Below are 15,412 nucleotides of genomic sequence, written 5' to 3' on the forward strand. Positions count from 1 at the left end.
TTGGGTGAAGTGAAGAGCTTATTTCAGACAGTAGATGAACTGAGAGAATGTACAAACAGCCAGCAAAAGATATTGATCATTTCCAAGAGCAATTCATGCAAAGCTACTTTCAAAAGGGGCCTTATTGAGGGTTACTATGCACAAAAGCACAAACTGTCCACACAAAAGGAAAGAGTCTAATAAATACAGATTATAGGTTTCATTAGTTTTTTTGAGTTTTTATTGGTTTTTAAAGTCTACTTTAAAGGTAACTATCCATCCATCCATCTTCATCCGCTTTATCTGGGGCCGGGTCGCGGGGGCAGCAGCCTAAGCAGAGAAGCCCAGACTTCCGTCTCCCCAGCCACCTCCTCCAGCTTATCCGGGGGATCACCAAGCGAAGTGAAAGCCCTCCGCCACTTGGCTGCACCTAGAAATCCTGTCCATAAAAATTATGAACAGAACCGGAGACAAAGGGCAGCCCTAAATTTAACTACTTGATCTAATTTACTTAATTTATTGTTTTTTCACAAGTTTGAATGTGTAGTTTCAGTTAAGTATAATAACTTTGGTACATGTTAACTTACTTAATTTTACGCTTGAATAAATCAATCCCTACTTCCTTTTTGGGGGGGCGTGTTTTTGTTTGCATACAAAAATTTTGTATGCAGGAAATCCCAGTATAATAGGGCGTGTTGTGTGAGAAAAAATGCGCCAACAAGTGATCGTTACGCATGAGAACACAGCATGAAAACTCAACAGCACCAACAGGACACCAGGTTAAAGTCTCGTCAATATAGAAAAATCATGGCAAATGTGGAGTAACGAATAAAATAACTTACAAAAAGGAAAAAGAACACAGTCAAGGAAAGTTACACAATTAGCATGGCCTTAAATGAAATCCTTGGAGCAAACAGCGCTCTCAGTGACGTGCTCTCAGTTCCTTTGCCAAGACCTTGCGGCTAAAAGAGTAATTATGACAGAGCCCCAACAGACAGCGTCTGATTCTTCAAGACTGAACCAACAGCCTGAATAAAGCAGGAGGAGTGATCCTCCTCCAGGTATAATGCTACATCGACTCCTTTAACCACTGACCCGCAGGTTCTGGGTATCTCGGGTTTCACAGCGACACTTTATACCCAACAGAAGCCACTCCTGTGACTTAAGAGTAATTCCCTCCGCACCCCCTCACGTATCTCTACCACGGACTTTGCATTCCTGGCAAATGCTGTGAACGTTTAGATCAAGTGGTTTCAAAATGCAAAGCGTTTCACCTGCTAATTGTCCATCTGTTTCCATCTCCGCTCGGCAAGAAGAGGAAGCGAAAGTGATGACTGTGGAAAATGATGTCCTTAAGAAACTACAAACTGAGAATCTGGGTAAAGGTGTATTAACGCTGTTGCACTTCAGTGAATGCCAATGTTTCTATTCATTTTTGGTGTGCAGCTGAAAACAAACAAATGCCTTGAGGTCACAGGAGGAAACAACCGATTGGGGTTGGGGGATGGGAGATGCAAGTTTGGGTCATGAGAACATGTCCTGGCAGGTGAGAAGGCTAAAAACCTCCTTATTATTGAAGTCTATGAAAACACGCATATATTTTCAGGTTTAAACAAGGATCCCATCTGACACAGTAACACCATCAACACGAGGACTTCGCACACCAGCAGGTTGAATGTAACAGTGTTTTCACAGCTCTATTATTGTCAACCTACATATCTGAAATTTGGAAGTGGTTACTGAAAATTATATTCTCATAACATGCTCACTAAACTGTGGTAATGCCCTGCTATAAAATAAAAGAGGGCAGACCACATATGTCGCTAGTCCATTTACCAGAAACTAAGCTTTCTAAACATGTGGTTATGAGATGTTGCATGCTGAAAAAAGGAACATTGTTTTCTCAAGTTTTGTTCTCCCTTTTAGCCAAAGTCCAAGTCTGCAGACGTCTTCTGCATTTAGCTTCTGTGTGCAACATAGGATTGTGAAAAGGGGTATCATTTACAAGGTAGAGTCCCTCAATTTCCTGCTTCTGCTGGATTAAAACTTGACAACTACACAATACACCCCGCTCACTGCGAATGAGTTCACACGTAAAAATACCCTGATGCCACACGGCTGGTGCACAAATTATGTCAAGACTGAAAGAGTGATAAAATCTGACAGTCTGTGTGAAATCTCTAATAAACTAACTGATAAATTCAGTTAAATATGTACAACTGTAAAAAACAGCCAAACTGGTGTTCAGTCTAACATAATAGAGCATCACAACTGACTGTAGTTTGAAGGATGTTGTGTTCTGCACCTGTTAATAAAGTTTAATCAATAAACACAATATAAATTATAACTCACTTACATCGGTATTCTTGCCTTAATCTTTAAGCACTTATATTTCATAATGCATTTTCCATTTTATGCTAAACGTCACGTTTTTACAAGCAGTGGTGCTCGTGCTGATTAAAAAAATAAAAAACGGAATTAGGGTAATATGGATTTTTCTTCATAGCAAAGTTCGGGTCATTACATTATTATAAGCACATATAGTAGCGTTACACCACAGCTGAGCAACAACAAGCTTCTTACTAGTTCACGTCCCCAATATTTTAGCCCTTTAAACTACCTCAAAATCTTTAACATCATCAAGTCAAAAATCTCTAAAAGGTCTGATTATAAAATAAAACCTCATGTATTGATCCCACTCAGGGGAAATTTTTGGCATCGTGAAATAAAAACCAGGCTTCTATAAACGGATCTGCAAAGTTTAGCTTTCATTCAGAGCAAATGGAAAGTGAAACACATTTCACAGCAATTCTTCTTTGGTTTTTGGGTCACTTCGTTCTATCAAACTACAATTCACACTACATAATGTCTTGGGTTTTTTTTTTCTTCGTTTTTTTACTTATTATTTATGTGTAGGAACTGAAAGCAGCAGTCTCAACAGATTACATAACTTGCACCAGGATTCAGAGAAGTGAACATTAAGTACCAGGCTGACAGCGTTTTAGAAGCATGCAGGGCTCTGTGGGTCCATATGCACCCTGGTGTCTTACCACATTCACACACACCACACTGGGGTCTCCATGGCAGCCATATCTGTCAGCCAATCATAAGTGACCTGCCTCTGAGTGTCTCTGATTTTAGATTTAGAGCAAGTTGGGTTTTTTTGGTTTATTATTGTTAATAAAAGAGTGGCGCTGTTTCTATGTCAGCATGCAAATCGCACCTATATTATGGTAAGACTGATGAGAGATAGAAATGCATCAACGGTTTGTTTGGTTTAAGCCCACCCCCACCCCCCTTTCAGATGACACAAATTCTGTTTAAATGAAAGAGATTAGAGAGAACGATTAACACATATCTGGTGCTCTTACTCGAACCCTACAAAGTTAAGTTATGGAGAAAAACTGACACTGGAAAGCTTGAATCTAGTTTAAATGTAACCTGTCGTTTCTTTACCGATGAAAAACTGCAATATAAAGTCATTTTAAACACAACTGGGCAATTTCCTTGGAAAAACTCTTGAATTAGCAGGATTTTCTCTTCTTATTTACCATAGGTGGCAGTAAATTAAAAAAAAAATTAGCTTTTGGACACTAGTTGGAAAGAATAACAAGGAAATGACATTTTAAATATCAAATTATTCTAAGCTGCTTTCATACTACATTCAAGTACACACAAATGGTTCTCTCCTTTCAGCTATATGAATCAGTTAACTGACAGGAAAACCACAACTCTTAGGCTCTCCTAGATCGTGCAGGTGCTCATCTTGATTTCAACTGAGAGAAATTCATGTCTAGAAATGAGCCTGCACTTCCTGTCCATGCATCCCCCTGTGTTAAAATCCTGCTGAGCGCAATAATGTGAAATGAAACTCGGTGAGAGGGATAGCGTCGTTGTTTGTCTCTGTGTTTGCTTAGAAATGGGTTAAATGAGGGTGAAAGTAAGGAGTAATTCAGCTCAGCCCTGTCCCACAGGACATGGAAAGAAACCACTTATTACTGACTTGAGAGCAGAGGGTTTTGTTTTTTTCCTAGATTACATAAACTTTAGAAAGGTTAGCCTCTTCCTTCTCTTCTTAACGAGGAAATCTTTCTCACATAGCTGTGTCCCTGTAACAAACCCCTGAGAGGGCCACACCTTTTCTTGTTTAAGACGAACAAACAAGTCCAGGGAGCAACGTACACCTGCACCCAAAACGGTAAGCTAGTGAAAAATTAGGAAACAAAAGCAAAGATTGGATCCTGGAGTCATATTATTAGAATAATGCACACAATGGTGCTACTAACTTTTTTTTTTTTTTTAATTACAAATTTAACATGCTCTCCATTTGAAATAATACACCGAACACTAAAGCACAATGTAATGACCCCCAGATCATCTTGATGTTTCAAAGACTACTTTCACTTCTCATAGGTAGTGGTTTTCACCAGGAGGACATTGCATCACAGGGCTTTGGTTCACACGGGGCTTTGTGTCAGGTGACAACAGCTGAAGTGCGTCATTTGAAAGTGGGATTGCACTGAGAAAAATTCTGCTATGTCGGAAAAAAAAACCAACAGGAAAAGAACACCACAAGTCACCGAGGCCGAGTTAGGTTTAACTAGCACAGAGGGGAAAGACGTTACACGTGCAGGTTACAAATTTTGGTTTTGCGCATGACGGTGCAAACGTAGTGGTGTCTTACTTGCAGCATGGCAGCAACTTCAAATAACATAAAACCTTCTTCACCCACAGAAGAGGAAGAGTTCTGCAACAGATGCTATGGCCCCCACAAATTGCATATAATGTAGCCACGAGCAGAGTCTTGATGTCAAGATTATAGTTTCAGTTTGGTAAGAAATAGATGCCACTGAGACAAACCGAGACATCTACAGAACATTTTTTACCATTTAATGCATTTAATTGATGGATCGGTAAAACATTAACAGCATCACCCAAAGCATCTTCAGCAGTGCCTAAAACCTGTGTGCACTATTACCTCTGTAACAATCTTTATAAAGCAGCACTTCACTTTGACTTTTGCCTGCATGCATGCACTTGTGCACACGCTGTGCTAGATGTACAATGAGCACCAAGCAGCATTCGGCTTTCTTATTTGCATTGCACGTCCTGACTGTGCATTTCACATCTCTGCTGTAGAGCTAAGGTCAAGGCTTTCGCAAACAAATACAAATTTTCAGGCCCACATCCATCTCACAAGCAGGCAATGATGCTGCAAAACCCACACCTCCTCCACCATCACAGATACATCCTGCCTGCTTCCCCGCGACGCATTCATCACCAAGGTAACACAGGAACAAGTTGAACCATAAATAGGATTTTAGCTTTGAGGACTTTGACATGGATTATTTGAGTGAGTGCTTCTACTGTGAAGAAATTTCAGATTTGATGGATATAAAAAAATATATATATTTTAAAAAAAAAAAAAACCCCATAAGGGTAGATCATTGAACACTGATATTGATGGTGAGACCTAATATGTTTTTCCTTGTTATATTCCTTATATATAAGGTTCCAATGCAGGCTGGCTACTAATCATGTGACTAGGGCTGCCACAAACGATTATTTTGATAGTCGACTAGTCACCGATTATTTTTGCGATTAGTCGACTAATCAGATCATCATCCATTGGACGCAAAACTACAGCTTATTGCACCAGCAGCATCTGCTCTTATATAACTATCATTAGCTTACAGCTTTAAGTGTTTATTCTTAGTTAGCGTATTGTCTGTCTTGTCTTAATGTTGGTTTAAAATGGAGCACTGTAACAAAAAATAATTTCCCCCAGGGATCAATAAAGTATTCTGATTCTGATTAAGGTCTGTGCTAACTAAAAATAAAGACAAGATGATAGTTTATTAAATTTTAATGAAATTTGCAGATTGTTTCGGTGAAGTTTAATAAACTCCTTGCTATCTAAAATATAACAGGACACTGGAGTATATTCTGGAGCATCTCACACTTCTGATAATCAGTTGTCTGCTTGACGTTTATTCAGCTGTGTAAAAACTATAACTTTAATCTCAGACAAACTGATTTACTCAGGAACAAATAAAATACTAAAAAAAAAAGCCAAACAATAACATTTTAAGTTATCTAAGTGACTCATATATATTTAACCTGAGTAGCTAAAGATGGCGGTGGGTTTGAAAACGATTTGCGGGGAGTCCGGTGTTCTCACGGCGCTAGTGACCTAGCCCCCGGCTCGCTAACGAGCTAGTGGGTAACAGATGTCTCCGAAAACGTCGGAGCGCTTTTGAAAATATGTGGTGTCCTGATAAACTGAGCAGATATTTGAGGTTTACACAGCTACATTCTCGCCTGAAAATATGTTAAACGTTTATTTTGTGACCCAGAAAGAATAATAAGAGTAACATTAAAACTAACCAGCTGCTGCCATTGTTGGAAACTGCGCTGGGCCGCGCTATGAATTCTGGGACACAGCTGCTTCTTCTTCTTCTTCTTCGGGGTTTAACGGTAGCTGACATCCTTGTACATGCAATGCTGCCATCTTCTGTTTCAGTCCGTTATTACACTCTTAAATCCTGCCACTTATTCCTGCGTCTTTTGTGATCTTACAAAGCTTCAAACGACGCGTCGACTATTAAATCAGTCGTCGACGATTTTGATAGTCGACGTAATCGTGACTAGTCGACAAATCGTGGCAGCCCTACATGTGACACGTGCTGAGACTGCTCTAAAACACCCAATTCCAGGCATTTTTTCTACTGCTGAATCTGCATGACATCAAAAGAAGAAGATATTCCCAATATAGTCATCTCAGACACACGGCTCTGGCCGTGAGCACTGAAGTTCCACCCACTTGCTGTTTAAATCTATTGTTTGCAAGTGACGACCTATTAGAAGAGAGCGGAGAAGACAGCAGACAAATGATGGGCTCCATTAACGCCCAGTATAGAATAAACAAAGATTACTTTGGACTGGGAACCATGTAAAACTAGTCTAATAGAATTCAAGATTGAAAATACAGCAAATGAAATGAGCCGAATAGTCTTTTTAAACAATTCCTTACAAAGGATTTGTAAGAAATTGTAAATTTGAGACCTCAATTGGTCATTTGAGATAATCAATTGCCAACAAAAATAATTACGACTCATTTTTGATCTTTTAGTTCACAGTTTTACCTTTTAATTCACAACTACAGCAAAGTAAAACGATGCTTATGCGTTCAATGGTTACGTTTATGGAGGCTTTCATACTCGTAATTGATTTAGGTTTAGGTTTGACTGTACCTGTGTCTATCTTAGCTCTGTTGCCTAGGAAATTAGTATGACGGGGCAGCATGTGGGGAGAGATTACACTGATTTAAGGTTACTTTTGTTTTCTCAGGACTGGCTATCACAGTGTCAAATATTTACTTTGCAGTAAGTCGGTGCACTAGCTCGAGCTGTCAAACTGTCATGTAGGTGTGAGCACCCACAGCATATGCTGAAGCTTCAGAGGCTGAGAACTGGAGATCATAGTTTTAAGAGAAGAGCACAAGCTTCCATTTACGCCACTGAAAATGGAAACAACATGACAAGCACATTGTTCCAATGCTGCACATACTACTTGGGACAGGTCTGGACAAGTGCCACTTATCTGGAATAAGAAAAAGGAAACTCAAAGGAAAACTAGAAATGTGGGTGCCGTATTCAACAATTAATTCCTAATAGAGTGACAAAACATGCTTATTCCACGGGCTTCTTTTCTTACTTAGTGATAAAACAGGTGAAATTTCTATTAAAAATAATAAGCATTTTCTTTATTGTGCCTATTTTTTTTTTTTGTGCAGTTAGACATGAAAAGCCACATTAGCAGCATGACATGGCAAGCCTGCCTGGTGGGGAAACTGCAGTCCAATCAATCAAGGCTTTATTCGCCACGTGCAGGTTGCCCTGCAGTGAAATAGGACACACCCCCCCCCCCCCCCGGACCTTACACACACAACACAGACATCACATGGGGATACAGGTCGGAGATCGGTAGCGTTACAGAAAAAAAACCACTGAAATATACACTACAATGGGAAAGTACAAGAGGAAAAAAAGAGACCTCTACTCATGCTGGGCTCCTGGGAGGACAGCATGAGAACAGGAAACAAAAAAACTCCTCTGCACAAAAAAAAAGCACATAAATGTCAACAGCACAACATCATGGAACACGTGACCAGCCAGTTAACCGTCAAAGAATAGTAGTATAAGAAACCCGCCAGATTTTTGGAGAAACTAAAGTTCATTTGCTCTGATGAGCAAATCTAAAGAGTGTAAGGTTAGTGGAGATGCTATTTTGAATTTTAGAGTACCTAGAAAATTATCAGAGTATGTCTTTTCCAGAAGTTTTCATCCCAACAATAGATCTGCACCTCTTTTTGTCCATGTTTCCCTGAGAATCTCTGCAAAATTGGTGTTAAAAAAAGAGCAGCTATAGGTACTTGTGATATATTTGAACACCATCACTAGGAGGGAAAGGACAGCAGTTATTGCTTCACTTCACAGGAATAACTTCTAACCAGTGTTTTGTCTCTGACATCAGCTTGCTGAACTTCTTACATGGAAAATTCCTTTCTTTAAAAGTTGTTGCTAGACTTTCTCAGAGCTTGCTGTTTCAATTGCCCCCACAGCATTTCAGTGCAATTCACTGCTTCTGTCTGTCATGCAAATCAGCTTTATGGAATCTCAGTTAATGACTTTACCCTCATGCACTTTGACAGCAAGAGTTGCGATAAAAATTTTAGGGTTATTTTTGAATTTGCCCTTAGACTGAACTTACCCAGGTTGGCCATAAGCAGCCACCTGAAACCTACTTGAAGTTTATTTCCCTTCATTTGAAGAGTTTGTTTCCTTTATCTGTGTGTCCTGGTTAATGAAGAGCACTTAAAAACTTGGCACAGTCACAGTACACCCTTCAAAATATCAAAGAAATCCCCAAACAAAACATCCGCCTCATTTACACCATCGTTTCTTTTTGTGGCATTATTTTTGATACGTTGGCTCCAAATATACAATATTTCACCGAAACATAAGGGCAAGGAAATCCTCCACTTATATACCAAAGTCAAAACTTAATGAAATCTCTGGCAACGCTTGCTAATTAGAGAGCCAATAAACTGACATGTTATTGAAATTGGAGAACAGATACACACAGGCTCCATAATCCAATGAATAAATAAATAATTTATGCTTTTATGCCTTTTTTCTCCTCAAATTACACAGACATTATCATATGGAGTCTTGAGTATTGGAGATGCAGAATACCTCCTGACCATCTCTGAGGAAGTTCTAATAACTGGAACTTCTGATAATATTAAAATCCAATAATATTGATTATTATGGATTTGAAAGTTTGGCTAACGTCAGGATGATCTATTTTTTCCCCCATCTATTTAAACTATTAATATGATTGTATGTCAGTGTCGTGTGTGATTTGTTATTCTTTATCGATACTGTCCAAATACTTCAAAAAGCCAAGAGTTTCCCATCGCTTTCATAACTGCAAAACATTTTCTTATTGTACATTTTGATATGGCATTCACTCAAAAGACTGAAACACCATAACGTCATGTCTTATCACTCAGTTTTTAGAGTTACTGTTATTCGCTTTTTTTAAACTACTGTTATAAATAATTATCTATGTCTAACAGTTGAAGAGCTTCGCATTTAAATACCTGACATCTTAAAAAAAAGAAAAGAAAAAAGAAACAGTTACACATCTTAATGTTTTCTTTCCTGAGCTGCCAGATGCTTAACAAAGATACATGCAATAGACAACAGAAACAGGAAATAGTCCTCTCAGAGGGCTCCTTCTTCTGGCAATGCGACTAGAGAATTATGAACTCAATTAACAAGCAGGTCGTTCAGCTTTCCTGCGAGATATAAAAACATATTTTCCTATGGAGATCAAAGCGGTTATAGGCTAAAAATAATCTTTTTTCCTTTGGTATGCCTGCGCTCAGTAAAGATATTTCTGAATTACACTGCTTTAAATAGCTGGGAGAGCTAAAAACTGGACTGTGTTCATCACTTCTAGCAGGAGTATACTGTATGTTGGCATGTGCAGACGGGACTAAAGAAAATCAAATACCCGCAATAACTATATTGAATTCAAAGACCTATTTTATGAATTAAAATGAATTAAACAACAATGCTTACTGAAACACTGTCACAATAAGAATGGATTCCTGTCAGGTTTCAGACCAACTGCGAATCAGAGGTGAATCAGGAGGAATACTGAAAAACCATAGCGATGGACAAAGACTCACATGACCTGATGGATGACCGCTTCCTAGGAAATGCACACTACACAAAGGCATCAATATGAGCAACACCCCTGGCATTCGCCAACAGCTTGTGCGTATGTGCAAGTGGGAGTAAGGGGGGACTTCATCCCATAATGCTGAGTGACCAGAAGGGCAGATGACTGTTGTTGTTTAGATTATAAAAGATGACCTTAAGCCCCTCTACATCCTCCCACAGGTTCACACACCCTCCCCATTGTTTTAGCCACAATTAAAGTCTTTCCACTGATTATCCCAGTTGTCAGAACAAAACATCAATATCCTGTTGGATAGCAAAGATGGAATAGATTAAGAGGCTTACAGTAAGTGGTTTTCCTTACTGACCCACAGGTTTATGGGAAAATGCATCCCCTGACCTGTTGCAATGGAAGAGCAAACAGCGTGTCATGGTGAAAAGCTCAGCAGCTGTTTTCTGCTCTTTTTCTCAAGACCATCAATTCCTGTATTTCAGACACCAAACTGCCTCTTAAGGCATAAGACCCCATTTAACAACGTCCAACACATTCGTGTGTCTTTGACACAAAACGGCTCTTAAAAGAAAATTTTACATTTTTGCTTAAATGAATTTCAACTCCAAATGAAGCAAAGAGTAGTGCCACAGCGTCGGTACTCATAACACAATGCCTGTTTGTTACTTCTCCATTTTTGGCTTCTGACCCAAACTTTAAAAACTGCCACTTTTCCAAATCCCTGCACATCAGCCAAACCAGTCAGTAACCACCAAATCAATGAGCAGAGCCATAACAATGAAACTGTGAGCTTACAATTAGTGTCAAGCGTTCCATAATCCTTTCATATTTAAAAGAACAGAACAGACTAGGGAACTGGGGATGTGTCACAGTGTATTAAAAAAAAAAAAAAAAAGCCTTCCTCAATCTATTCTCATGTTTAAGTTACTCATTCACTCCTGACTCATGACAAGCAAACCATCTCCGTCAGTATTGCCAAACTTCTTAAAACAACGCCACAGAAAGACGTGACTCCAGTTTCCTGGATTAGTATTTAAATTATTACTTAAGCTCAGTCTTTGCTTCCAAGTAAATTATTTTCTTAGAGTCCTGCCCTACAGTTTACGAGGGAATTTCTGACCACTGTGAGCGCCTCTGATGAAAGGACGCCTTAAAGAAAATGTTCTGCGTCGCTTTTTGTTGACAGTTGGACGAGTGGTCCGATGGCATGCGTTGTAAATATGGAAGTAGACATAAAGGATGTTTGTCCAGTCCAGCACACAGACAGGAAATATGGGGAGACACATGCAAGGAACTGCAAGCACCTCTGCAGTTCAATATTTAGCACCTCTCACCTCAGATACAAAGTGTCACGGGCGAGTGTTCTCCACAACCCTTTCTTCTTTCAGAAAACATCTGTGCTTCGTCCCTTTTGTCTTTTATTCATATTTTGTCTCCCTTCTCTCTACAATTTCCCACTTTATTCTGCTTTCCCGTTTGGAGTTTTTAGAAACCACTGCCCAGCCCTTACCAGAAATTATACTGAGGCCTGTAAGAAACTCTTACAGGCCTCAGACACAGGAAGAGACAATGTGCCACAAATGTCATAAAGACTTGTGGCAATGACATAAAGTAGCTCAGTGCCAAGTTAAACAAATCTTAACTTTGAGGTGCGACCTTTAAGTGACTAACAACAGCATGGAAGAAAAATCTTGACTAACTTCAAACCACCTTGTAGACTAAAGCTCATCACTGACGTTTCTACAAATAAAGACACAGCCCTAGCTAAAATAAGATAAGCTGACATTATATACATTTACCAGAACCATGCATTGCAGCAGTGAAATGCACAACATGCACAGCCACCTCTATGCTGGTTTTCTGGTTACTCATGCAACTTGTGAGGTGTTTCAACTCCTGAACTCACTGCGTCAAACAGCACTTGCATGACATCAGAACAGGACTTTAAGTCCGTTTACAATAAATCCACTGACTAACATCCCAACATGCTCAATATGACTCATATCATAAAAGACGCCAGACTGTTCAGTGCATGTGGCTGTATCTGTATTTACCACCAACTGAACTGAAGCTCCTTCAAGGGTGATGTGACACTATAGACCTCTTACAGATCGCTGATATAGAAAGGGAACATTTTGTCTTCAAGGTCAATATAGACAATGTAGAGTACTTCACACAAGTGAAGATGGTTTCATTTAACCGGTAACCTTCTAATCTACATGATTAAAAAGCCAGTGGTATGCTCGAGTGGGGCTTTGCAAAGGAAATCCTGTCCTTATCTTTACACCTACTGCTTACCTTATCCTGCAGTAGGTCTGTTATAACAGGTGGTAGTTCTCCTAATGTCTGATATCTACAACACCACTTAGAGCATTTAGTCTATTATGGATCTGTTCCTCAGCCACACTCATACAGGGTTTTATTTGTTTCATGAAATCCACTCCATCCAGCAGAGTCAGGTAGTCATACGCTGATAAACATTTTCTTCTTGATCAAGCAAAAACAAAATTAATAAAGTAAAAGTACTGATCTGTTACGCAGATCTCTATTATTTGAAGGTAAATTCAGCTTAATATTAACTAGGGTTTGGAGTTACATGCAAGACACTTAGTAGAAATAAAAGTCATGGCACAAGTCTGACTTGTGTGAGAACATTGAAGAGCAGTCATTAAGAGAAGTTATTCTAGGCAACTGTGTTGCTTTATTGACCTTTGTTTTTTTGTGGTTGTTGGTTTTTTTTTTTTTTGGGGGGGGGGGGGGGGGGGGGGTGGTTATATTGGTAAATGAAACAACCTGAGCAACTAAGGCGTAAAAATAAGTCAGAACACAGAAAAACATATTTCCAACAGAACAAGTGTGACATTTGGTCTAAAGACCATACCCTTTGCTTTTTAAAAGAATGGCATTTCCTTGACACGCCCCATTCAGCATGCAAAAATAAGCTACTGGAGACTACAGCAGAGAAACAGGTGTTTGCACTGTGCATTTGTCCAGGACAATACTACAAATATTTTGTAACAGCACTCAGCAATTAGTTTGGCACACGGTAAACTTGTTTTTTCTCCGTGGGTGAATCTGAAAAGCTAAAATGGGGTTACATGAATACACCTCGTCTTGCGTTTTAAACAAATAAAGATCATCTCTAAACCAGGCACACTCGTGCCAAAATACAGACTGATTTCGTATTATTATCACTGACTAACATAAGTGCATTTGCATCTGCTGAGATTTCCTTTATTTTCACTGTGGAAGGAGGAAGTAAGAGCCAGAAACCGATGAATTGCATAACACTGCTGATCAGCTGTAAATGACTGAGTACTGGAGCACAAAATCAATTGCAGTACTCATACTGGTTGCTTAAAAAAAGCACCCTGCAAATAAAAACATGCCACATTTAATTCAGTTTGAAGTAAGCTGCTACCTGTAGATATGATTTATGGAGCCTTGGGTCTTCCCTTCCCTGACATCGGTGCCTTTGACACGTTTAAAATGCTTGACTACAGATCCCATCTGGCTTTTACACTATAAATCCAGAATTAAAGCCTAGCTTAGCTGCCAATGATCTTCCAACCAGGCCATTTCATGTAGTAAAATCTAATTTACATATTGCACTTCTTATTTATAGCCATTACCGGCGACAGTGGTGTTGACATTACCTGCGGAAGAGGAGTCATCGTGGTCGGAGCTCAGGTACCCATCACTCCTCCTCTCTGGGGTGCTGCACCCCGAGCCTCGGGAGGGTCTGCGTTGAATGTGGGGGAAGGACGGTGACAGTCTGCCATCATCGGAGTCAAACTCCCTGCTGTGGCGGAAAGGCCGCCGGCTGTCCCGGTGAGCGCTGGAAGTCTTCTGACCATCTCTTCCCGCAGTCTTTGGTGCCAACAAGTTATTCCTGACGAAATTTTCATTCAGCTCCAAATCCTCATATTCCCGGTCGCTGCCTTCCTCGTTGTCATTTGCACGCTGGACGATGGCAGGGGCCGTGTCCACTCTACAAAACATGGGCTTCTGTGGCGGAACCGGGATAGGGACTGGTTTGCCCATCTTGCCGCTGAACCTGCCTCGCTCCCGGCCGAAGGAGCTGGTGAGCCCCGCTGTGTTGCTACCCGCAGCGTGGTGCTTCATGCCACCGGGGTCCAGCGCCTTCATCCTCCCCTCGTCACGCTCGGCGTCCCGCCGCGGCGGTTTCCTGATATTCTCCGTTTTGGAAAAGGTCGACATGTCAGCGTTAAAGTTTTCATCTTTGCCTTCAAACCTTTCCGGGTCGTTTCTCTTCTGTCGGGCCACGGTGGTCTCCAGGTAAATCACCTTGAATTTCTCCTCTGCCAGAGCCTTCTGGAGCCTCTTCAGGTTGGCTTTGCATGTCTCCAGCTCGGACTCGATGTCCTCTACAGAGTTCAAATCCATCTGGGGTACTTTTCCGTCGGGAAATTCTTTCCTCCAGTGTTTTTCGAATTCCTCCTGCTCCCACATATTGATGTTCACGCGGGGCTTCACGCCCGTCGCAGTCTTGTCATGCAAGTCAGAAAATATTGAAGCTAACTGTTGTCTTCACCGACACTGTCGCGTAAATCCACGTTCCTTTCTCACTTGTTTTCCGGAAAAGAAAAAACAAACAAATAAACGGTATTAACTTGAGCACTTTCTGACCATCTTGCACCTCCTACACGTAACTGGCGCACGGCGCACTCCTGCGTTTAATGCAGACAAGTTTGCCACTACGCTGAAAAGTTTCGAGACTTCCTGTATCCAGACGTGGTGCGTTCAGGTGCCGCTGGGAGAATTAATGTGGCCATGGTTTCGTGACAGCATTATCCAATCAATACCGCGGATTCTGAAGTGGATGTGTGCGGTATAGCCTGGTGGCAAAAAAAAATGTTTAAAAACAAGCAAACAGAAAAAACAACAACAAATAAAAAAAAAAAAACAATTATTATAAGGATGAGGGCAGGGATGTTAGAATATTATAACTCATGACTAATATTTCCATCGATTGCTAACACTGTATCTGCGGATAAACTAACCAGTTTTACTTGAACGCTATTCTTGAATTTCTTTTCACACCTTATAATAATAATAATAATAACATAAAAAAAATCCGACAGGATCTGAATGCAACAAGCACTGCTACAGGAAAGCAACCGTGCTTGGTGGTGCACATTTAAAA

At 40.2% G+C, this 15,412-nt stretch overlaps 1 protein-coding gene across 2 annotated transcripts in view; it reads right to left on the reverse strand.

The window, feature by feature from the left end:
- Positions 1-14,983, reverse strand: part of abr (ABR activator of RhoGEF and GTPase) — a 120,439-nt gene extending 105,456 nt beyond the window's left edge. Inside the window, exon 1 of one of the 2 annotated variants that reach the window (XM_082548966.1) lies at positions 13,902-14,983. In XM_082548966.1, the coding sequence (XP_082405092.1) occupies positions 13,902-14,718 (817 nt within the window). In that variant the 5' untranslated portion in view covers positions 14,719-14,983. The remainder of the gene's footprint in view (positions 1-13,901) is intronic. The other variant, XM_082548961.1, reaches the window with a different exon arrangement.
- Between the last annotated feature and the right edge of the window lie 429 nt (positions 14,984-15,412).

Source organism: Aulonocara stuartgranti (assembly GCF_965226115.1).
Source record: "Aulonocara stuartgranti genome assembly, chromosome: 10".
Lineage (NCBI taxonomy): Eukaryota > Metazoa > Chordata > Actinopteri > Cichliformes > Cichlidae > Aulonocara > Aulonocara stuartgranti.